Below are 24,271 nucleotides of genomic sequence, written 5' to 3'. Positions count from 1 at the left end.
ATTTAGCACCATTTATTGATTCACATAAACTATCCAGTGTACTGAATGTCATCCTCAGCTCTACTCCAGTCCAATAGCGCTACCTGGTGGCGATATGATGTAACTAACCTACCACCAGCTTTGAAAGTATAAAGCACAAACATGCACCATTTCCAGGCTTGATAAGTGAGGATTATGGAAAATCAAAACAATACCTACAATAAACATTTTTTGTCTGTAAATTGGTGAAAAAAATAACCCATTACACATTAGCTGAACACTGTTACACTTGAAGTTTTATAGTGAGAGACATGCTTGTAACCTTCATTATCCCCAATGTAGCTACTGGAGAGAGCATCCACACAAAGGGTTGCTGCCAGACAGAAAAATGATATCTTTGTGGTAAAATTACGCTAATCTGTCCATTAGTTTATCATTGATTCACATCAGACACAGGCATCATGGCCAGAGTCATCTGAACACTCAGTGCCCATCTGCAATTTGTATATACAGCATTACGGTTTCCTGGCAATGGATTATTGAAAGAGAACAGAAACACAGTTTTTTTTATTGTATTTCTGATAATATATTTCAATGGCAAACTAGAGGACTGAAGATAACTCCAGTTTGTATATGATGTGCAAGGAAAACAAGATTTATGCAAATGTCTTTATTTCAACACAAAACATAACATTTACTTAACAAAATACAACACACATTTGGAATTACTGTAGGTGATGGCATCAAATAAGAATGACATCCGAGACATTTTCAAAAGCAAGACACAGAGGGCCATTTCACCCGCCATGGAAAAGCACAATAAAACCCTCTGCATGTTATTGACATTATGTAACTAAGCTACAGTAGGTCATGATTGTCTGTGGAAAAGCAAGACATACAAACTCACAAAACAAAACACAAATGCAGAATGTAATATCCTGTCGATGCTTGCACACTGAAGTACTTTTTTTTAAAGTTTATGAGCTTATTTTGCTTAGTACAAATACATTACATTGATGGGGCATTGGAGGTTTCAGTATTACATTTAAGGTGAAGCCAATTTAACATATCAGCCTTACTCATGTCGTCATACAAAAACAGAATGTCTAGAATACATTCTGGCTATAACTGCTTTTAAAAAAAAGTGTTCCCATTTTTTCTTTACATAAGCTGTGCCAACTTCCAGACTGGACTCACACATAAATACTGCTTCCTCGGGACATGTAAAGTATACGATTCACAACACTGCCTGTTCAAAATAGTCATGAATGAAGGTTTGACAACACACATGTTGCATTGCACCAGCAGTGGTTCCCAAACCTCTGGAGGGGTGCAGAGCTGCTGCAGGAGGCGCACATCAGTGAGGGGTAAAACGTGGTGATGAGTGAAACCACAGTGCAGAAGTTGAATACACCTTTTTCACAGCAGATTATTTTAAAATGTCCAACACAGGCGTAACTGATAACAGTATTGATAGACCCCTTTGCATGGCAGACATTTGGACTTGTCAATGCAGGAAAAACACAGGTGTAATTAGTAACATTAACGATGGCTGCACTCCATTTAGATGAGCCAGTTCAAGCGCTCTGGTATAGCACGTGCTCACTGACTGACGTAGCTTACTGGGACAATTAATGGAATGGTGCCATTTTTAATATTATTGTTTACACCTGTGTTTTTCCTGCTTTGACAAGTCAAAATATCTGCCATAAAAAGAATCTATTGACCACTCTCCCAAACAGAGACTGTCCAATCATAGTTTAGAGACTGTGTTTTGTGAGACTGCCCATTGGGAATTTGTGAGAAGCAACACTGAAGTTTGAAGTTTGAAAGAGTTTGAAGGAACTGTCTTTCCATAACCAAAACAGAGTGAAATTGTAAGGACTTGTTTTTATTCAACTCTAATTTAAACTGCAAATGTTAGCATGCTCGGCAAAGCTAGCTTACTACTTACAGTTGTTACTTCAAAACTTCCAACTTTATCATGATATGGGTTAATGGGTTACAAAAATCGCCGTTCAGGACCTGAACATCCACTGCATGGGAGCCAAGATGCTCAACACATGAGCCCCTTTAACTTTTTTTAGCACTCTACTTCCAAAAAAGAAAATTAAACAAAAACTTCCGTCTCACTGCACTTTTACCTACTTTGGATATGCAACTTTAGCCTCAGTGTTTTAGCTTCAGCTGTATCATGTACATAGCCATTGTATTCATATATAAGACCCTTATACAGAGCTCCTGTTTAAAATGATCTATTATTGTGGAGTGGACGGGCTTCCAAAGGGAGGGCATGGCAGAAAAAGTTTGGGAACCACTGATTTACAGTAACAATGATCTCCTTGACAGTAACGTTGGACTATAATCAACAATGTATAAATACCATGTTTCATTCTGTGTAAAGGAATATCGTTTATAAAGTGTCACATTTGAGCACCATGGTATCCTAGCAACTGCGAGGATACAGAAAACAGACGCGGATTATAAATGTCACGGCGGTCCAAAAGGAATGATAGTCAAAGCCCCATTTCCTCTTAGCACTGGATATAAATTTCACCAAGCTTGACAAAACCTGTGAAAGATGGCATAACATAACACTGAGCCTGTCCAGATATAAAATAGGAATGTCACTGTAAAGTCTAAACACAAGGAGAGGAGTAGAGCTAGAAAGAGAAATTTAAACAAACATTAGTCAGGTTCCCCCACTGTCGAGCTTGAGTAGCGAGGGGAGCAAGTGAAACAGCTTTGGCAAATACTCTGGGAGAAACGTCTTCCAAATCGTACTCAAATCCATTGAAATCAGGGGGAAAACATCTGCCGCCATCCAGGGATTTCAGATGTTCGGTTTTAATGAAAGTGTGCTTCACATACACATACATGTACTACACAGTATTGGCCATCATCAATCTTACTTTGGCTTCTTGCCGTTTGCGGAGTGGTGAGGTAGAGAAATGACTGAGCGGCAGACCTGCTGTTAGCTGACTTACGGTCGAGATCGCATGTTGATGGCATTTGCATCTGGAGTGTTGCTTGGCTATATGAGAGGTAGAGGATCTGTTCGCCTCACACAGGAAACTGCCCTGAGCCTGCTAATGCACTGGAGTGTGTGTGTGTGTGTGTGTGTTGGATGGAGAGAGACAGAGAGAGAGAGGGAGAGGAGAGAGAGTGTCTGTATCTGTGTGTGCTGGATTCTATCTGAGAGAAAGCTTTATGTGTGTGGGCATGTCAAACAGTCATATGTACATGTACAAATATATATACTGTGTGTGCTGAGAGGAATGTTCAGGGCGTTATGCTTCTCCATAAGCTGAGGCTTTGTCCTTTAACAGGTCCAGACACAAATGACAGCTCCAGCTCCCTGTGAAGAGAGAGAGAAAGAGAGGCTGAAATCTTTCTCCTTCCTGCTCTTTTCCATATATAGCTTTCGCCTGTAGCCTCTCTCAAATATACAGTACAGTAAGACTTATATTGTATCAACCCACTGATGTATAATAAAACCAATGAGAGTGGCTCTTAGCTGTTGTACCTTCAGGGGGCTGGGTCATCGGAGGCTTCAGGCAGTACATGTGGTATCCTCTGTCACAGTCATCACAGAACAGCAGCTGGTCCTACATGGGCAGCACACAGTGAACATCTTAGATATTATATGAAATATGTACAGGGGGAAGACAAATAAATAGAACTCTGAGGTTGCTATAAAGGTTTATAGGCTTATATTATATTGAATGCCATTTAGCAGCACTCATCAGCTACAAAAGATGCCTGGCACTTTGTACTGTTTTCACAGCATCATGAGACAGCTAACAGTGCTTGAAAGAGGCCAAATCCTCTGCCCTCCTTCTTTGTTGAAACTATGCAATAAAAAGAAAAAGATTTTCAAATGTTGACAGCAATGTAATATTATCCACCTTTGTTACAGTGTTTGCTATGGAGGAGATTTTATTATTTCAGTTAGTCCTTTTTATTAAGTGTTTACAATATTATTATTATTTGCAGAATGTTTCTTCAGGCTCACCTTAAATCTCAGTTTAAAGCGTAACATCATAGCTAGTTTGGAGCCAATCGTGGTCCAGTATGCAACTTACACAAATGTAATGGGGAAACTTGAAGCCTCCAGTGCAAATAAACTGAGAATGGACTTTACAGTGAAGTAGGAGACATCTTGTGTCCATCAGTTAAACTTCTGAAGTGAAAAATATTTGCACATTCACAGATTCAAGATTTTTCAATGAGGGAGAAAGAGTAGATGTAATTTTAACCATGGATCTTAAAACATGTCTGGAGCAGGTCTTTAATGTTTTATTACCCTGTAAAGCACTTTGGACTACATTTGTTTTAAATTGTGCTATTTATGGTTTGTGGTCATTTGCAGCTTTTATCGCAAAAAAGCATATTCTTCATGCTTACAAAAACATATTACTGATGTAATTATTATTGCTGAACCTGGAAGGGTGATTTATCAAGTATATGCTTGGCCAATATGGTAAATTAAGTTCAATGTGATGTATTGTTCATGACAGGCTGAATGTTGGATGTGGAAAGGTCAAGGCATTAAAAGGAAAACAAGTCAAATTTGGTGAGCTTCAAAGCAAAATCAAAGGGAAATCTAGAAATTACATTTGAACACTGACATTTCCGGATCCACAGAGGATCATAGATATACGTACATCGTTCTCTGAGGTGCCACAGATGCTGCAAGACTTGCACTCGATGCACTGCCACTGGTATGTCCTCACTGCCTGCATCATGTTCTCAGTGAACTGCAGGCATGTGGGGTGACCTGTGGAGGGACGGTGAGGAGAGACGAGAACAGTGAAGAAGGAATGGGTTACAGCGTGGATCGTCGGAAGTGTCTGCAAACCAAAGTCTAAAGCATTTTCCTAGGTAATCATTTAAAGACATGTGGCAGAAGCTCTGAAATTGTGCAGGAGACAGAAGACACAGACACAAATGTAATTGCACATCTAAATATATTTAGAGCATCCATCAAAAGCTGATTTCCATCATCTGCAGCTGAATCTGCCACATCGCCTTCTTAATTTTAAGTAATTTCTTAATGGAGTAAATAGGAAATTCTCATCTGATGCAAAAAATGTTCTTTTGTAAACACATTTTTGAGATACAGCAGAAATCAGTGAATCAAAAGGAACGTCAAGCTGAAGTAATTTAGAAACAATATGTCTGCCATCATGAAAAAAAGATGAAAAAAAAAGCTTGTCTATGTCTTTATAAGAGCCAGCAGTAAGTGTTAAATGTGTCTGTGATTCAGACTTCTGTAATTGCACCCCGTAGTGTTGACAGTCCATACAGCTGGATGAAATGTGCATCAAAAGGAATCTAACCACAAAAGACAAGTGATTATATGTCTGGAAAACAACCAGCCAAGTAGTGTTTTATCATCCTCCCATAATTCTACAGTCATTGCAACACATCTTCTGAATGTTATTTGGTATATTATGTGAAGTACACATTTTTACATCTACTGCCAACTTTTAAAGCATCCCCATTAGCGTCACAGTTCTGTCAGCATGTCATGCACACAGTATCAATGGGGTATCAATGAGCCATGAATGAGCCATAATCAAGGAAGAACTGATTTACATCTGGACTGGGAAAGCAGCCAGAAAACACTGAACACATTCTCTATCAGCCTCTGGTGGGTGAATAAAGACAAAACGTGTCAAGTTGAAGCTGCGACCTGCCTCCCAAATGAAACTGTGGAATTACAGTCAGGGAGAAATTAGCTGTGGCAGTTGAATAGATGGCCTATCAGCTTTAACGGATTAGCAGCAGGCAGTAGAATGAGCGCATCTACTCAGCATCTACTGACAGGAGCAATGGGATGCCGATTGGCTCTTACCTCTCGGCTACCTGTCCTCTTAGCCAATGGAGTGACTCAAGAGTCCAACGTTCATCCCTCCCCCTGCCACATTAGCAGCAACTCATATTCATTTTGCCATGGAAAACCTCATGTCATTTATTCCTTTTTTCTCTGGTCCACAGTGTGTGCTATCAACCTTTCCAGTCCAGAGTTAACAGGAACATGGCCGTCAAGTTTATGATGTTGATTATCTGACGCAAGCAAAGTCAAAAGTAAGAGATTTTTTTTGTTTTGTCTATCAAAAATTGAAAAATGTCTTAACATATCAAACTGTAAAATCCACATGAGCATAATAAAAAAATGGCAATACTGTATATCCATCAGAAATGAAACTTCCAAGAAAAAGCTGGCTTTGCGTATAAATATATCCGGCGTCTCTTCCAAGAGTTTAAAATAAATCCGGTGACTTTTCTGGTAGAAGTGCCCTCAAGGTGAGCCACTGTAGTCCGATCTGCGCCTTCTTTTTCAGTGTTCGACTAAAATGAAAAAACATCTTTTCAGAAAATTATTCATATTGCAAAAAATGTCCAACTAGTCAGAAAGTCTGCTTCTCAGCTGTCATCCGCAGCCTCATCGTCTGAAAACAAAATGTCTTCCAGCTCTGCGTCTTCAAAGCCATGAAACGTGGAGGCCTCGCTGTCTGATGTGCTGCCGAACAATTCTTCTAGAGCACTCAGCTTCCTCCCATCCTTCTTCACTCCTCCTCTTCCAGCTACCATGAAAACATCAGCGTCAGAGCAACACAGAAAAGGCCACACACTCTTGCAGCTGTCCTAACAAACTCTACTGTGGCAAGAAAACATTTCGCTTGCTGAAATGCACACCCTGCTCTCTTATTGCATAGGACGGTTGAGCTGATCCCATAAATGTTTTGCTGAGATATCCAGAAGAGGTGGAGTTGGCTAGTGTGGGAAAAAAAAGGGGGGAAAAAAGAAACAAAAATGCAGCCAAATGTGCCATAAGGTAATGCATGAGAACTGAGGAACAAGAGTGAAGGCATGTCGTCTAAAGGCAGAAGTCCTTACTGATGGACGAGGCTGACATGGAGAAGCATGCAGGATGGAAGCAAGCAGCGGATCCTATAAATCGATGTTATTTTTAAATGGAAAATTGCAAAGAGTTTCAGCAGTTGGCTCTTGATTCTCATGGTCGACAAGGCTCATTGACAACCCACTGAAAAGACACGGTAGCAACATAAAAGCTCACTTCACTGCGCACCATAAATGTCTGGTGAAATCTATATCATCAGCTAAAAAGACACAGGTCAGTTTGAACAAAGATGACTTGGAATAACTATTGAAATGAAGGTGTCCTTTGTATTTTAGTGATTTTTTTACCAACTAGACTGAACTGTATGAACATTACTGTGAACTGTAAAGGCCTAACTAGACTTTGTAATAATACTATCATGACTGATTGGCTGATCACCCAAAGAAATGATATGATTATTAATCCACATCTTTGATGCAGACTCTTAAACTGCATCAGATTTGTGGCCACCATTTCAGTCCACGTAGAAAATAGTTAAACATCGCAAGGAAGCGAGGAATACACATGAACAAGATTGTGAATAAAAAGGAAGCAAAGGGAAACAAAAATGAGATGTATAGTAGACACAAATTAAAGTATGAAGTAAGAGTCTAGCAGACAACTAATTTCTGATAGTCTTCATTATTTCTTCATAAGAAATGGTATTCTCTTGTCCTCACTGCTAATGTAATCACTGCTATCATCTCAAATTATACAGAATGAGACACCAATAAAGTTCAATATTTTAGGAATATGCTTATTCCCTTTTCTTGCCAAGAGTTGGATGAGAAGGTCAAAGCAATCCTCATATCTGCACACTAAATATGAAGCTACTGCGCCTAGCGGAGACTCCAGGGTGTTACAGTGTCCAGCCAAGAAATAGTCAGGCACGTATCTCCCTGTAAAAACACAACTTTTTTTTTTTCTACACTACAGTTTTTTACACTTTGGTTTTTGTACAGATTAAACAAACAAGATATAACGTGCTAATTAGTGAGCTTTGGGAGGTGCTTTTGGACAGAGAGCCTGGCGAGCTGTTTGTAGCTTCATATTTCCCATACAGACATGAAAGTGGTATCAATCTTTTCATCTAACTCTTGGGAGGAAAGCGAATAAGCATATTTAGCAAACTTTTAAACTATTCCTTTAATGGTGAGGCGAACCAAGAATGGAATGGAAAGTTGTGGAGACTCACCAGAGCGTCCACAGTCAGAGCAGGACACCAGTTCCTCAGCCTGGCCTGTTTTCCTGTTGGAGCCCTGGTCTCCGAGGCAGAAATCACAGTAGTCGTTGGGGATGATGACACCATCTGGACCCTTCTGAGCTGTCGGCAGTAACAGACACAAGTAAGGAACAGTATACATGGGACAGCTTGACGGCATCTGGGTTATCATTAAAAAAAAACACATTGGTTTTTATGTGCTACCACTTACATTCCTGTTCTACGCAATTACATTCTAGGTAGCGTCTTACGTTTATGGTGATCAGAGCTCTGTGGAGGAGACGGGGTCATCTCTGTTTCCTTTTCCTCTTCTCCCTCCTCCTCTGCCAGGTGAGTGTGGGTGTAGTGGTAGCTCAGGCCGGGTCGGTTCTTGTAGCGCTTTCCACAGACTACAGATAAAACATCACAGGTCCTTTAGAAACACACAAAACCTGGTGCAACGTAGAGCACCAAATATACTAGACTGAGAGTCTGCTCAAAATCAACTGTCGTCCCTGCCTAAATGGAAATAAAACAGAATGTGTGGAGGATGCCAAAGACAATTTGTAGTAACTTCATTTCAATGTCAGTTTTCATGTTTGATGGTTTGCCTCAAACTTATTTTATATGTGAACCAGATCATATACAGCAGAAAACTGACCAATACATCCACCCCAAGCTGTTGTATGCTTTTATTATAAGTTGTTAGTTTTACTGTGTTTTAGACTATATACATATACTGACAATACTAACACTGTAACAATATATCCGATTATAAAATGTTACTTAAACAGTATAAAAAATGGCTAAAACTGTAACATACTCCTCATTTACTTTAAGACTTTGTTCAGTTTAAGACAGTGTTGAGAGCATAGATTATTGCTGCTAAGACAGGGTTGGAAAAAAAGCTTTATCTGGAAAATTTCAAAAGCAATAAGGCCCTTAGGACAGACAGCTAATGTGAAATCAGGCATTTAACCAAAGATCATCATCTTATTGATAATTACTTCACAAGAAAGTCCACTGAAAAGTCTGATAGAATGGGGCTGTATCTAAAGCATTTTCCTACAGCTGCTTCTAACAACATTACATAGTTTTTATTACTCTTTACACATATAATGCTGTTGTTGATTATTACAAGCACACTAACACAAGGCTGGAGCTCAACAAGCATCTTTTTTATCCTGCTGTTGTTTTACTGCGACACCATGGACGTCACAACTCGTACATATAACAACAGGATTGGGTTGGAAGCATTTGGTGTGCTACAAAAGTATGAAACTAGCACAGACTATCAATCTAGTCTAGTATTATTCTTGGGAATCATAGAAAACTCTTCAAAGTGAGCACATTAGAGCTGTAGCCATCATAGAAGTTTCTTATTATGTATCTCAACTTTAGCGTAACGAAATATGCATATTTTACCACCATCCAATACCATGGTTAAAAACAAACTAAAATTTTAATTTTCCATGACATTCCTTTCAGTGTAAACACTTCTACAATGGCTACATCTGTGGATCACGTCACAGCTAGAGTGGCCTAAGAAACATGCATCCCTCAGTGCGGCATTAGCTGAGCTGGCGCTAAAGCATCACTTGGCGCATGCCTTGCAATGAGCAAGCGTTAAGGCACATGGCATAGCGTTAGTGTCATGCAATGCTTGCACTGAATTCAGGAAGGTTGTCTGTACTAGTATAAAGCATGTAAAGCATTAGACATCTCTGAAGGATTAGCATTCAGCCAGCAATTCCCACACCAGATGCCCATAAGCAAAAAGGCCCAATCATAAAGACAGTTCATGGAGCCCCTAGAAAGACAAGATGGCGACAGATTCAGATACCTTCTTCAGCCTTTTTTGAGTTATGCTTTTGTTTGTATCTATCTGGAACAGAGAAGACACAAAAGCAAACAATAAAGGAAAGACAGAACAAGACACAAAACGAGGATGAGATTCATTTGTTTGGGGTTCATTCAGCGTGCCTATCTCTATCCACATCCCCACGGCAATCCATTCCATCTGGATTCTGTCCAAGTACGAAAGTTGCATGCTAGTCAGGTCTGGATTGACAGCAAAGTCTTTCTTCATGCTGCAGAGCACTGCTCTTAGGAACAGAAGGAGAGAGGGCTATCATTGAAAGATGAGAGAAAATGACTTGTCTGCTAGATTTTAAATTTCAAATGTATAAGCAAAGACTTTTGAGCAGGCATGTGGAGAAAAGTTTCCATAATAATTTGGAACCAGGCTTAGGTTGAAGACACTGTAAGTCTTTTGTCATAGACACCACAAGCTTTTAGAAACATTGTGATTTTTTTTCTGAATTTAGGTCAACAAACATGTAAAAGACAAACTTAATGGTACAAAAAACATGATGGCACATGATGTAAGAAAGAGGCAACTTTTCTTCTCTCTTACTGTCACAGACGTAAGGTTTGTCCTGGTCGTCGATGTTAACAGGTTCTGTCCTCCTGCGACTTGATCCTCTGTTCTGAAACGAAATCCAACACATACTTAATCATCCAGTGTTTGAGTGTTTCAACGCAAATTCGGCATATTAAACAGCATATTGTATAAACAGCAAAATTAATCAAATATGTCTCAAAAACAGGGATTGGTTAAATGGTATTTAGCGAAGACAGAATCCATTAATCTTCCTTGCTTTCATGGTAGCAACATGCTGTAGATTTTTTTTTCATTTAATGGATTTTGTATTGACAAAACTGTTATTATTCTCTTCTGCACCACACACACACACACAAATACAGTATGTGTGACTTCCCACATCCTGTCTTTGTGTCTGACACTCACTTTGCCTCTGTTTCTGTTCTTTCTCTTTGGAGTTTCCAGTTCAAAGTCTTCGTCATCATGGAAACCATCCCCGTTTTCATCTGCCTCCAGAACTCTCTGCAGAGCACAAATGCACACATACAGAAAGAGAGAAAGTTAGATGATGAGGAGGAAAAGAGGATGAGGAGTAAAACATGGAGGTGTGGGTTAATGCTCAGTTGCACGCTCTAATTTCATTCCAAAGCGCATCATACAAGACTGCTTTTATTGCTCTAGATCTTATCAAATTAAGTAATTACAGTGAAATCCTGCTATAGAGATCATTTAGATGGAAAGATCGTACATTAACTTCAATTACTGGGTGTGAGGTTTCTTACCAACGATACAGAACAATACACATAACTTTAATTATGGTTGAGACAAAATGCAAAGTAACAAAAATACCTGTATTTCCAGCAAGGTCTCTTCTTCTTTATTGATGTTGTTTTTTTTCTCCAGTACGTTTTCCCCCCTCAGGAGGGCCTCCAAAGCTGTGGCCTCCCCCGGGGGCACCTCACGCTTGGGGGCCAGCTCTGCTTCTGTGGAGGTGGGGGCAGTAGAGGGTAAGAGAAAAGACGTTACATTTCGGATGCACAAAGTGTCACTTTAGTTTGGACGGAGGGCCAACGGCTAACGAGGCAGGCTGCCAGATTCAACATCAATAAAAAAAACTATGGTGCACCAGGGGCACAGTGAGGGAGGAAGGAAATAATGAACCAAAAAAAAAAAAAAAAACTGCTTATAGGCCTAAATTGCGTCTCCAATATCTCACTCTTTATTTCTTGCCTCCTCCAATGTACTTTATCTTTCTTATTCTCTCTCTTTTCATTTCCGTGGAGTTGAACTTGAGGCGGTGGCTTTAGCATCGACTCCTCTTTGAACTTTAATGCCAGGCTGAAAACAGAATGAAAGTGGGGATGTGATAAGACAGACGGGGCATGAGCTGCGCTACTGACGCTGTAAGAATCTCTTATTGAATGCAGAGCTGCTGTACCTCTCTGTGTCCTCTCTTCCCTCCTCTTCCTCCTCCTATTTCTTTGTTTCTATTTCTATTTGTGTTTTCTCTGTTCTTCCTCACCTCTCCTTTGACTCTCCTGACACCGACAGTGGGGTAAGAAGTTAAACATGCTTTTAACACATCTTCAAATTCAAATGTATATAAAAAGCCCTCAGTGTCATCTACCCTCATGCCGTATGTGTGCACTTTTTTTTTAGACCTTGATCAGATTAAACAAGGGGACTTTATACTGAAGGAAGCAAAATGGCTGCTGAAGCACAGCTGTTGATGTGAGCTGTGACATGAAGACAAATACAGATGGTGTAGAAAAATAAAAAAAAGGAATTGAATTCCGGTTTAAAACTATTTCAAGAGTAATCTTGTGACAGAGTCTTCTGTGTACCTTCACACACGCAGACAAACCTCTCTGCTCAGGAAGCATTAAATAAACATAAAGCATTTCCAAAAGCCCCGAGAGGGGAGCACTCGCATTCCTCTGTCATGTTATGATAGATATCTGAGCCAAACTGCAGAACTGGATCTCTGAAAAACAAAACTTCTACTCGTTCACCCTCAGCTACGATTGCTTTCCTGCTCTTGTTAACTACAGTACATCTCTGCTTTTCTTTCCCTTTATGTCCTGTGGTCGGTTGGTGGGTTGCTGCTCTGGGGAGTTCTCCTTTTTTTTCTGAAAATGACTGTCCTGTGACTGTCCTAGTCAATTTTTTAAAGTCAATTTTAAGTTTTTTAAGTTAATTTTAAGTTATCTCAGGGTACTTTTCATATGAGCGGGTCTAGACTGTATTCTTTAATATATAGAGACCCGGCATTCCCCCATGAGCAAGCACTTAACGACAGCGGCAAAGAAAAACTCCCCTTTAACAGGAAGAAACCTCGAACAGAACCAGGCTATAGGTGGGCGACCATCTGCCTTGACCGGTTGGGTTGAGAGAGAAACAGGGAAGGGGAGAGAGGAGACTTAAAGCAGCATTGAGTATTATATTGCGTCTGGAAGACAGCGAGGGGGAAACAATGGTGTGGCAAAGCAGAAACAAAGACGTGCCTTTATTTCTCCCCCTTATCGGGTTCCTGGGACATTCCTTTGCTAAAATCCCCTATGACACACACATATGCATGTATGGATGCATACACACACACACACACACGCAGACAAAAAAAGCACACACTTCCACCTCATAAGACTAACTTACATTCTAATGCCTCATGGACAAATGATTATAGAGGCCCTGTTAGGGTGCTTCCGTGCTGCAATGGTGAGGGAGAGTCATATGTGGGGGTGTTTGTGTGCTTATGTATGTGTGTGTGTGTGTGTGTGTGTGTGTGTCTACTGCCAGAGAACAGTGAGAGGAGGCATTGATTCAGGGGAGAGAATGAACTTGGAGACCTGGCGAGAGAGACGAGCTAACCAGAGCCAGATGGTCAGATAGCGAGCATTAACGCCACTCAAAGCTCAGTGCAGCTACACAAGAGCAACACACACACACACACACACACACACAACATATACGTGTATGTACAGGATGCATCAGTTTAAGTGACTTCGATTGTATAAATGTAGGTCGATACTGCGGTGGCAATGGCTTTCACTGTGCATGCATGTCACTGTGTGTGTGTGTGTGTGTGTGTTGTTGTTTGTCTTACCTAATCGAAGCTCACACAGGCGGAGCTGGGGATCGAGGGGAGGGTGGAGTCGCCTCTTTTTTCTCCAGCAACGAGCAGGGTAGGTATACATCTGTCCCGCCGCCTGGCCTGCACTCACACACACACACACACACACACACACACACACGAGCATATATATGAAGAGACACAGGCTCACAGGAAGAATTTTAACAACCACTGGCAAGCTTACCATTTCAACAAAACTTGCATTGAGAGCCCTCCACACACGCACACACACACACACACACACACACACACACACACACATACACACACACACAAAAATACACACAGTGGACTGGCGTTGTTTTCCTGACACTTAATATATCCTGATTTCAGGGCTCAGGCTAATGGTCCATAAATCCAGAGAAATCCTGCTCTTACAGCCAGACTGTTTGTGACTCATAACTTGGAATTTGTTTGACTATGTTTTGGGAATTTTAATGTCTTCTTTGCATATAGATGAATGGTGGGAGGCACAAAAAACATCAGTGTAGAAAAGTTATCTAATGTTAAAAATTGGTTATTTTCACTTTTACTCCAATAACCAATTTAAATAATTTTGTTTCACCACTATTTCAGCAAAATAGGCCTCTTGTATCATTTAGATTTCGGTCCTGTGTATTCTGCCCTTGTGTCCAATAATATTCCATCATTAGCTTGGCAGAAAACATAGTTAGAGGAAAATAAGTGTTTTTTCCCTGTCTACATGAGCAGAGAAACACAAATCAAGTAAAGGAGGGGGAGGGATAAACCCAGAATAAATGCATATAATGTGTGTTAGGTCTGCCACAAAGTATAGGGTGTGGCCTGAAGGGCTTTGCATACAAGATGGAGAGCAGTCTATTTGTGTCCAGCTCTCAGTAAAAAGCAGATTGTTCCCTTCGGCTGTACAGGCGACCCAGATGTGCAGAGCGCATTCTGACTGCTTGTCTCAGGATAAATCGGCAAGTGGTAACTTATGAAATATACAAAAGAGGAGATGACTTGCTTTTTTTTTTATTCAGGGACGGTATCTATAGGTTCATCCTTTCTATCCATCCACATTTAGAAAGAAAAAGTTTGACATTTTAGGGAATGCGCTTATTCACTTTCTTGCGGACAGTTAGATGAGAAGATTGATACCACTCATATCAATCTTCTCATCTTATTCTCTGCGAAAAAGTGAATCAGCGCCTTCTCTAAAATGTCAAACTATTTCTCTCATATCAGTAGAAGTGGGAACTTACAATATGGACGAAAACAGATCCACACTATTTAGAACTTCTGACTTGTTTATTTGGAAAGAAGTATCAGTAGCACAAAATAGTTCAGCGGATCAGTAGGTTACTTCTCACCTGGCTGGCGGTGTCGCTTTTCCATCCAGATGTAGCAGTTGTTCTGTGCCACGCCAGTTTGCGAGTCCAGGAAGGGCATACGCACACTGCGCTCGGCACAGAGACGGGCGTTGTAACTGCGACAGTGCTCGATGGCCTCCCTGTAGAACTGGTCACCGAGCCTGAACGCAGATCGACAGACAGACAGACAGAAAAGGCGGCAGGTAAACAGTCAGATAGACAAACAAGAAGGAAGAAAGACAGAAGATAATCACTTGAAATGTATTGAATGTAATACAACAGGCTCATTGTCATTTCCCTCTACAACTGCCCCATTCATTCAACATCTGAAGTACATTGAAAAAAATATTCCTTTGTGGAACTCAAGTTACCCACAAGTAACATTATAGTCTTATTTCTGACATTGATCCAAGCTATTTCCAGCATGCTGCTTCGATTTCGGCTGTCTGTGCGATGTGAGTGACTTTTGACGTCCTACCAGCTAAATGCTAACATTTTTTGGATGGTTAATGGTAATAACATGTGCTGGGCGGCTGATGATTTGGTACGGTCTGCAAATCAAGTATTAGGGGGCCTGTTCCATCCTGGTTTATTCTAGCTTAATGTAACACACCAAGACTTCTCTCCAGCATTTTGGCTCAGTTTGTTGTTTAAAATCAAAAACAACATGAAAACAGCTGAGCTGAAAAGGAATATCTATACAGGCAAAGCATAACGAGGGGCTGTGAAGGAGGACACAATGATGAACCATGAGAATAGATGAAATGCTTCATCCTGTCAAACTGATAGATGAGTGAGAGTACCGGATCGAAGTCCACACAACAGATGGACTACACACACGCGCACACAATCGACTAGCAAGACGGTATAAATCAGGATGTGTGCTATCAATAACCTCCACAGTCTCAGTCCAGAGGCAAGATTTTTGCAGCTAAGATCATTGGAGTCAGACGGAATAAACCAAATGGAACTCACTTTTATAATGTTTTTCATGTTTCTTTACTAAAATGACAGAGGTGATCCTGTATTTAATTACATAAATCAGAGAGGAAGCCAGAGGAAATATGGTTCTGCTGCAGAAACACTGAACTGAAATGGCCAATAGTCTCTTAACAGTTTACTATTTATTTACTTTTGTTAAATGAGACAGCCGTAAAGGAGAATTTGCCATTAGTATCTCCTGTGTAAGATTTCCTATCATCAAATTTCCAGAGTTCTTCCAAATTTCAGCCATCGTAATCAGTGACGGAAAGGTTAATAGTTTTAAAAAGGTGCCACTCAGATCATTTACAGTTGAGGATATACTCAAAGCAGCAGAATCTCATCTGTCTGTCTGTTTACGTGCATACATGTCTATCTGCTTGCCAGTCATCCTGTCTCCCTGACTGGGCGAGCAGAGATGGGCGCTCTGTTGACTCTCTACACAGATATGTAAAGAATGCCAAGCTGGACAAAGACCAGCACTCTGGTCACACTGAATCTCACAAAGATGTGCAGTGTTTGGAGGTGGAGGGAGCGGAGGGTGGATGGAGGAAGAGGATGAGGGGGGGGAGAGGTTGGAGTGAGTAGCAACAGGGAGCGGACCAGGTATTGCATGTAGGAGAAAAAGGCAAGACAAGTTTATTTGTATAACAGCGTTCAACAACAAGATAATTCAATTGATGGCTTAGTCGATCAACTGAAAATGAATTGCCAACTATTTTCTATAATCAATTAGTCGTTTTGAGTTATTTTTTTAAGGAGAAATGTCCAAATTCTCTGATTCCAGCTTCTCAAATATGAATATTTTCTGGTTTATTTAGTCTTCTGTGATAGTAAACATCTTTGGGACTGCTGGTCTGGACAAAACGAGACATGTGAGGATGTCACCTTGGGCTTTGGGAAACAGTGATTGAGATTTTTCACCATTTTTGTACATTTTATAGACCAAAGTAACTGATTAACTGAGAAAATAACCAACAGATTAATTGATAATGAAAATAACTGCTAGCTGCAGCCCTACACAACACAATATAAACAGCATCTTCCCAACATTGGTGAAATAGAGAATTACATGACAACTCCATCTGGATTGATCTTAACTTAATCTAAAGAAACAATAGTACATCTTATTGAAGATAGATTATTCTAAATTATGTTGAGATACAACAGATATGTGGTTTCATTTAATAGACAAAACCCTGGTATTATACAGGACAGTGCAGCTGCCTCGGTCATGGTGTATTATCAGGAGAGGCATTTAATTTGATCAGCAGTGTCACAAATCAAATATGTACACCAGAGGTCATCAAAATCCCATTGATGTACGTATCCATGGATTTATTTTGGTAAGGCAGCAGTAGAAAACAGCAGCACAGCTAACATGCATCTCCAGTACCACGGTGTGTGTACAGTATAATGTCAGGGGCTTAAACACGTGGCGGTTGCTAGCTGAGGTTCTTGTCAAGAGACACACAGATACGAGGCCTGCAGCTGGTGTTTTTGGTGGCGTCCGTGTGTTTTTACAGTACGACAAACCAGCAGTCGCAGTGATCCGGTCACATCTAAATCTGCCAAAAGATACTTCCTGTCAAATAACTCACATTCCCAGAGGTGAAGCGTTATCTCTGCTGTCAGTAGTTGTTGCTTGGATTGAAACGTGTGTGCGTGTGGACCTGCAGGCCCTTTCTCCTCATCTTTCTGTCTGTCCTTCCTTCTTTTCCTCCTTCCTTGTGTCATCCCATGTCGCCATTTTTGTTTTTGCCCAATTTCCAACAACAAAGCATCTGCATAACGTCCCCGGGTGGCTTCATAAACTCTTACATAAGTGGGTGTTCGTGCCTGCTTGTTTGCCTGTGTGCCTTCATGTGCATTTGTCTGTGTGGTACATTCATGTGTTGGGTTAAGTGAGAGTAAAGAGACAGTGTGTGTGTGTGTATATGCCTCCAAGACCATCTGTCTATGAGTTGCCTGTCCTGAGACATCCTCCCCCCTCAACCCACCCTTCCCCAACCTGATACAACCATCAGAGATTGTACTGTGCTACTGTTTGTACCCATTAGTGGACTGTATGGCTGATCCTAGTTATGGTGCTTATGTAAGTGGAGTTTTGCATGTTGGGAACGCACATTCCTCTTGGTCAACAGCTTCCTGGATACTGATGGAATCTGCAGTTGCTGTGTGTGTGTGTGTGTGTGAGTGTGTGTGTGTGTGTGAGTGTGTGCGCGCGCTTGCGACCACTGTGATTGTCTCAATTGCTCCCATACTAGCACACAGAGAAGCTTTGTGTGGATCAGTCAACGCCAAGTGCAGAAGCAGCCATGGGCAGAGCACCATTTCATCAGCTCATGCTAATCGTTTACAGGTCAGCGTTTTCAGGTATAAGCTCACAGAGATGGACGGGGAGGGGGGAGAACTTAAACGAGCAGGACCCTGTCAGTATTTCAATCCCCTCTTTTCTTCTATGTTCAGACATCAAGGTGTATCACACCTCACAGGTGCCCATGAATGATTTATCACAGCCAGAGGGAGACATCGGACAGCTGAGATGCTAATTTCATTTGCACTGAACTTCGGGGGTGAGCCAATAGGATCACCCACACACACACACACACGCTCCCAAAGAGCCAGCTGAATCCCAAAGAAGAGCTTATGGACTTTATGAATATTCAAACTTACACTTAAGCCTCTCTGTGGAGAGCGGTGAGGGGGGTGGGGGGTGGGGGGTGTAAGCTCTATAAATCAGCCTTTCTGTTTAGATGTCTGCTGTCATTCCTCTCCATCAATCTTACTCTTATCTGTCGCATATTTCTGTCAGTTATGTATTACTCAAAGCACCTTCTCTTCCTCTCTACTAAATAGAATAATTAATCAATGAAAGAAGTCATCAGTTGCATAATAAATCACTGTCATATACTTCTCTTCACATTTGTGTTCATCTGTCTACACTGGTCTACACACATTCCTCGCTGTTTCAACAAGCTGTGAAGTGATACATGACACTTATTAGTTTCTTCTAATGTGGTACTAATGTGGTTATTTTAGAACTGGAAAGATTAGTCGAACAATTTTGATAGTTGAGAGTTTGAGAGAAAGTGAAAAGTATTTGCGTTTTTTTTGTTTCAAGCTTCTCGGTTGTGAGGATTTGATGCTTTTCTTTGTGAAACATGTTAATAAACTGAATACCTTTGGGGGTTCTGCTGTTGCTCTGATTAAACAAGCAATTTAAATCACCTTGAGCTCTGTGAAATTATAATGAGCATAACTGAGAAAATAATCAGCCTTAATCAATATGTTTGTCTGTATTGGTTTAAAGCTACATAAATTACCATTTTGCCAAACTGCAGGAAGTGTTGTGCCTCAGATTGGCATAATCATCCTTTGTCACTCTCTACATCAATGAACTCTCTACATCGAGGGTACATCATAGGGTCTAGATTACATCCGCAAAGACACTACAGGCCACGAAGAGGCCAAAAATCAATTCAGCAGACGACAGACAGACAAAGACTTGTGATTCACATGCATATGTTTTATTTATGATTTGTTATTATAATTTAACTGGCTGATTTCAGGGGTTGAGGGAACATAAAATTGAAACACTATCATCAGCCTCTGGTAATGTACAAAAGGGCTTTAAGTTTGATTACACTTCAACAACCACAAACTTAATTTAATTTAATTAATTTAATTTCTCCTACACAAAATGAGACCCCTGATTAGATTAGCTGGTCTGCTTTTTCTAAGAAGTGACTGTGTGTCTGTGCGTTGGCATGTTTGCAGGTGCTTGAAGAGCCATGGTAGTATTAAAATATTGCTTTGTCTCTGCAGTTATCACATTTGAAGGAGATGCTGTGATTTGTTCCTTCAGTTACAACCATGACATACAGTAGATGCATTAGAAAAAAGAACTTAGTGCTAGTTATTTTATTGTCATTATGTGAACATAAAAAAGGATTAAAACCTGCTTGAATATGTCTTTCTAAAGAACTGTTTGGGATAAAACATCACATCAATGTTATTGGATTATAAATGGATTTATAAATGCTTTACAATTTTGGTCAAACTCAAATTATTTTAGTTTCATATTAATAATAGTAGTAGCAGTTTTTGTAGTACAAAGCAGGAGTACTGTACTCACTGACTAATTCAAACATCACTCAGGCAACTAATTCTTCCACAACTCAGCTTTTAGCCTGACATCTATTGCTTCACACACATCTTTCTCATAAAGCTTGCATGATCTGCCCACTAGAAATCATTTATATTATCTAAATAAAAGTGTCAGGGAGTGATGGGGGTTTATAGCAAATAGGGAAAAGGATGGCAAGAGGATGAAGTCCACTTTTGGCTGAAATGAGGCCCCAAAGACTAGAGAGGGACTGGAACAGAAAAGGAAGTGTGGGGCAGGGCAACAGCATGTGGGCACTGATTGGCGCCTTTGTGGCACTTTGTAGGCTGAGCAGCGGGTGAAGCAGAGAGCAGGGAGACGAAGAGGAGGAGGAGGAGGAGTAGCCAGGGAGAGAGAATGGGAGGGAAGAGGAGGGGTCCGATTTGTCCCCGGGCACACGTGTTCCCTTTCAAACCCTGTCACACTCATTTTCTCTCAAACACACACACGGATGCGTGTACGCACGAGCGCACACTCGCGCGCACACTTGTCCGTGCGCAAACAGACACACAAAGGGAAGAAAAGAGAAAGGTGCAGAGTGCAGTCGGAAGAGGGCTGAGGGGGGGGGGGGGGACAGGACAGGGGAGAGGTATAGTGCAAGCAGCTAAAGAGGAAAGGGTGTTGCAGAGGGGAAACCCTGATTCAGATGCTGCAGTTGTTTTGCTCTAGAGGGGAGGTAGAGAGGCTGAGGCCTGATGAGGTAAGGGGTGGAAGGTGGAGACGTGGGCTGAACGATAACTCACTCCAACTCAGCATGGTGTCACTGGAGGAAAGCAATATATTTCATATGTGAAGAATAACATGCATTCATATCTCGCCTCTCTACTTCCCCCCCCCACCCCCTTTTCCCCTTACATATCTCCTTACACACACACACACACACATAAAAAACATAAGGAGAGAAACATGTGCCAGTTCCATGTGCAGAGCACTGGGGAGGGTGGGGTGGCAAGGGGTGGTGGTGGTGGTGGGGGGGGGGATCACTGCATGGAGCTTTCTATTAAAAAAATGTTCCTGGCCACTTAATTCCCTGTGCCTGGAAACCATTCCCGGACATTCCCATTCCCTGGGCTCGGAGAGACAAAGGCCAGGGTTCGCCCCTGTGTTGAGGGTGTAGTATAAATATATGCAGTAAATGCAGCCAGACAGACAATCCAATCCCCCCCCCCCCCCCCACCAACCCCCAAACACACCCGACCTCCATCACTCACTCATGCTCCCTCTCACGCAAATTGGGGGAGGGGCGCGTGGCTACACAACCGCCCACGCATGCAACAAACACACACAATAAAAACACACAACCCCAAACGCTATAACCGACCCCCCCATCCAATCCACCACACCATCTCCTTCACATTCCCCCCCCCCAAATCTTTGCCCACATCCTTTCAATCCTTAAGCAAACACAGCCGGACGACTTTCCACCTGAGCTCTGTCGTTCATTCAAAATCCAATCCAGTGATAAGAAAGAAGGTAAGAGGACACAAATATGCATATAAACACATCTCTGCACATGAAGCCAACAGCTCATTTGAATATTTCTCATGTCAGCTCCTCATTAGGTCCCATCCCACACGGCCTCCCAGGTTTCAATCACAAAGAGGTCTTTGTAAAAAAAAAAAAAAAAAAGAGGGAGAGAGTTTAAATAAATCAAACTAAATATGCCCGGTTAAACAAGACTGGGTGAGTGTAGAAAGCCAGACATATTTACTGCCAGCTGCTGATGGTTGTAATTCATCTCTCAGAGCTAAACACTGGCAGGAGAGCTGGCTAGATTATTACCACGTTCTTATTGACTGCATATGATTTACCAGCCACATCCTGAGGACAGATGACAAGTCGGCCCTATTGTTTCGAACAGACAGTGGGGCTGAAACGTAAACCACAGCAACTCATATGTGCCTTAATATTGGCTCTTACACAATCATTTCACATACATTTTGGGACAGTTGGTCTCTTTTGGTAGGTGGAGTCTTGCATCTGACTTACATACACTCACACACATTGTTTTCCATATTTTTGCTAAGAGCGGTAGGATGGGGGTGAGGGGTCTGTCTGAGAAAGTCATATATGAAGGGCAGATGGGGCTCCCTCCCTCCATCTCTGCGGATGCCCCAGAATCAGTCTGTCTTTCTTTCCGTGTACCCCTCTCTCTCTCTCTCTCTCTCTCTCTCTCTCTCTCTCTCTCTCTCTCTCTCTCTCTCTCTCTCTCTCTCCCTCAACAGATGGACCCAGGAGAATACTGGGACGCTCCTAATCTGCTGCTCTGCATGCACAACTGAAGACACACAAAAACAAACGCACATATACCTACATTCCCTACAGCCTAATCTGTTTTGCTAGAATACAACAGCTTAAAGCCATTCGTGCCAGACAGTAAGAGCTTCATGAGTTTTTACTTCACCAAATGGGACATTTCAACCTCCTTCTCTTTCTACTGAATATTAATTCAGAAAAATATTATTTTCACATTAATCACTCTGTAAAATTTCCTAATTTAAATTTGCTTTATTGGCACAAATGTCACAGCAACAATATTGCCAAAGCATCAAGAATCAATGAAACAAAATAACATTAACACAACATTAAGATTGATATTTATTAATTATATATACTTGTTTTACACTTGTTTAAAAAATTGATAAGTTGACACAGTATTATAAAACTGCCTGGAGTGAAAGCAGATAGATGACTCACAGATCATTGGATCAAATTATGTAAAGCTTTTAATAGCAAATTCCTGTCAAAACATGCTGTGTTAAAACATTTATGTGTCCTCTTGCACAATAGATGTTATAACTGTGTAACTCTCCACACATTCCCCATGACCAGTGGTAAACATCTGCTGTCAGCCAGCAGGAAGACAGACTTACACTCGGTAATATAGACTAAGCTTATACAGTTCATGCAGGGCAGAAATAAATAATATATATCTAAATAGCTCAAATGGATAAATCAGGGCTCATTCCATTCATGGTGACTCCATTAATATTCCGGTTACTAGATTGTAATCAGGTTTAAAAAAAAATAATAATAATAATAAAAAGCTTTTGGATTTTTTCACCACTTTCGCATATTTCCCCCAAAACACAACTATGGTTGATGTTTCTACAAATCATAAATTGCTCGTGCGCCCACTTTCAACATCAGGACTTCCGCAGTTAAAAGTAATCCGTTTTAAACCTAAAAACTTCAGGGAAACTGCACGACCTGTAAATCTGTATTACATTGCAGGTTTTCTATGACGTTGATAGTGTATAACAACATATTTGCATGCATTTAAAAGCACGAGCCGAGCAGTGAGCGCGAGAGAGAGCGAGAGAGAGAGAGTCTCCCTTTCAATGTGCGCTTTGTGACATGAAGTGCATGAAATTATCTATGCAAATACAACCGTCTGGCACTGACAAAGAGCCCTGCATGCAAACTTCTGTCAACCATGTTTATAAAGCACAATGTGGACAAAGGCAACTTTCTGCCTAAGTGAAAGTGCATGTGAGTGAGAGAGCAGACATACTGTATGCGCGCGAGTTGTTTTTTCCCTGCAGATTGTGCATGGATGCATGTTTTTAAATTTGTATTACACAACCCAGCAAGAGGGATACAGTACCTGCAGACAACAAACACACGGAGATTGGCCAAGTACATGGCAAAGAGTTCAATTTGTGATTCTTATTTAAACGCACGTTTAACCCTACAGCCTTTGCATCATGTGCGCAATCACTACATGCAAACTATGCAATAATTTATTTACATATTGAAAATGTACTTACGATTTTAGAGGATTATGAATGACAGTCGCCATTTTCCTGCAGGACTGTAACGTAATATTCCAAATCTCGGTGTAGTTTGGGACCCTTATGGAAAAAACACAACAGCCAATGCGGTCCTGATCACTGTGCTCCCACCAATACAACACCAGCATCGAGACATTAGGCGTGGCTTCTGAGAAAACTGTCAAAATCAACGTCCCATTCCTCAGAGTAGTAATAGTAACCTTATGAAATATAGTTTATTTGGCTTTATTTTGTGTGTGTGAGAGTGTGTGTGTGAAAATAACACATTTTGAAATAAGAATATCATATATCACGAGCTTTCTCTTTTCTATAGTTGGTTCGCCAGCATATAATAACAATAAATAATAATAACAATAATACATTTGATTTGTACCGCACTTTTGATTCATAGTGA

The 24,271-nt window shown here is 41.0% G+C and overlaps 1 protein-coding gene across 4 annotated transcripts; it reads right to left on the bottom strand.

Annotated features, from left to right (window-relative positions):
* Positions 1–633: 633 nt before the first annotated feature.
* Positions 634–24,011, bottom strand: dpf3 (double PHD fingers 3). 4 transcript variants are annotated; one of them, XM_067572991.1, is made up of 12 exons: positions 23,854–24,011; positions 14,935–15,095; positions 13,577–13,684; positions 11,323–11,456; positions 10,900–10,995; positions 10,507–10,579; positions 9,934–9,975; positions 8,363–8,500; positions 8,085–8,213; positions 4,647–4,759; positions 3,506–3,587; positions 634–3,337 (listed from the first exon to the last, which is right to left on the bottom strand). In XM_067572991.1, exons 1-12 carry the CDS (start codon positions 24,003–24,005, stop codon positions 3,270–3,272), a joined length of 1,296 nt encoding a protein of 431 aa, XP_067429092.1. In that variant the 5' UTR covers positions 24,006–24,011; the 3' UTR covers positions 634–3,269. The 4 variants fall into 4 exon arrangements, with proteins under 4 accessions (XP_067429092.1, XP_067429093.1, XP_067429094.1 ...); XM_067572992.1 differs by lacking the exon at positions 9,934–9,975; XM_067572993.1 differs by lacking the exons at positions 634–3,337; positions 3,506–3,587; positions 4,647–4,759 and adding an exon at positions 5,840–6,572.
* Between the last annotated feature and the right edge of the window lie 260 nt (positions 24,012–24,271).

This window comes from Thunnus thynnus, chromosome 18, assembly GCF_963924715.1.
Source record: "Thunnus thynnus chromosome 18, fThuThy2.1, whole genome shotgun sequence".
NCBI lineage: Eukaryota > Metazoa > Chordata > Actinopteri > Scombriformes > Scombridae > Thunnus > Thunnus thynnus.
Note: the sequence above shows the minus strand (reverse complement) of the source record. Positions and strands in the feature narration are given on the sequence as shown.

Coding starts and splice junctions, on each gene's coding strand:
- dpf3 (XM_067572991.1), bottom strand. CDS start 24,005: ATGCTGGTGTTGTATTGGTGGGAGCACAGTGATCAGGACCGCATTGGC. Junction 9,976..10,506: donor CAAACCTTACGTCTGTGACA/GTAAGAGAGAAG, acceptor TCTCTGTTCCAG/ATAGATACAAACAAAAGCAT. Junction 8,501..9,933: donor CTCAAAAAAGGCTGAAGAAG/GTATCTGAATCT, acceptor TTTTATCTGTAG/TCTGTGGAAAGCGCTACAAG.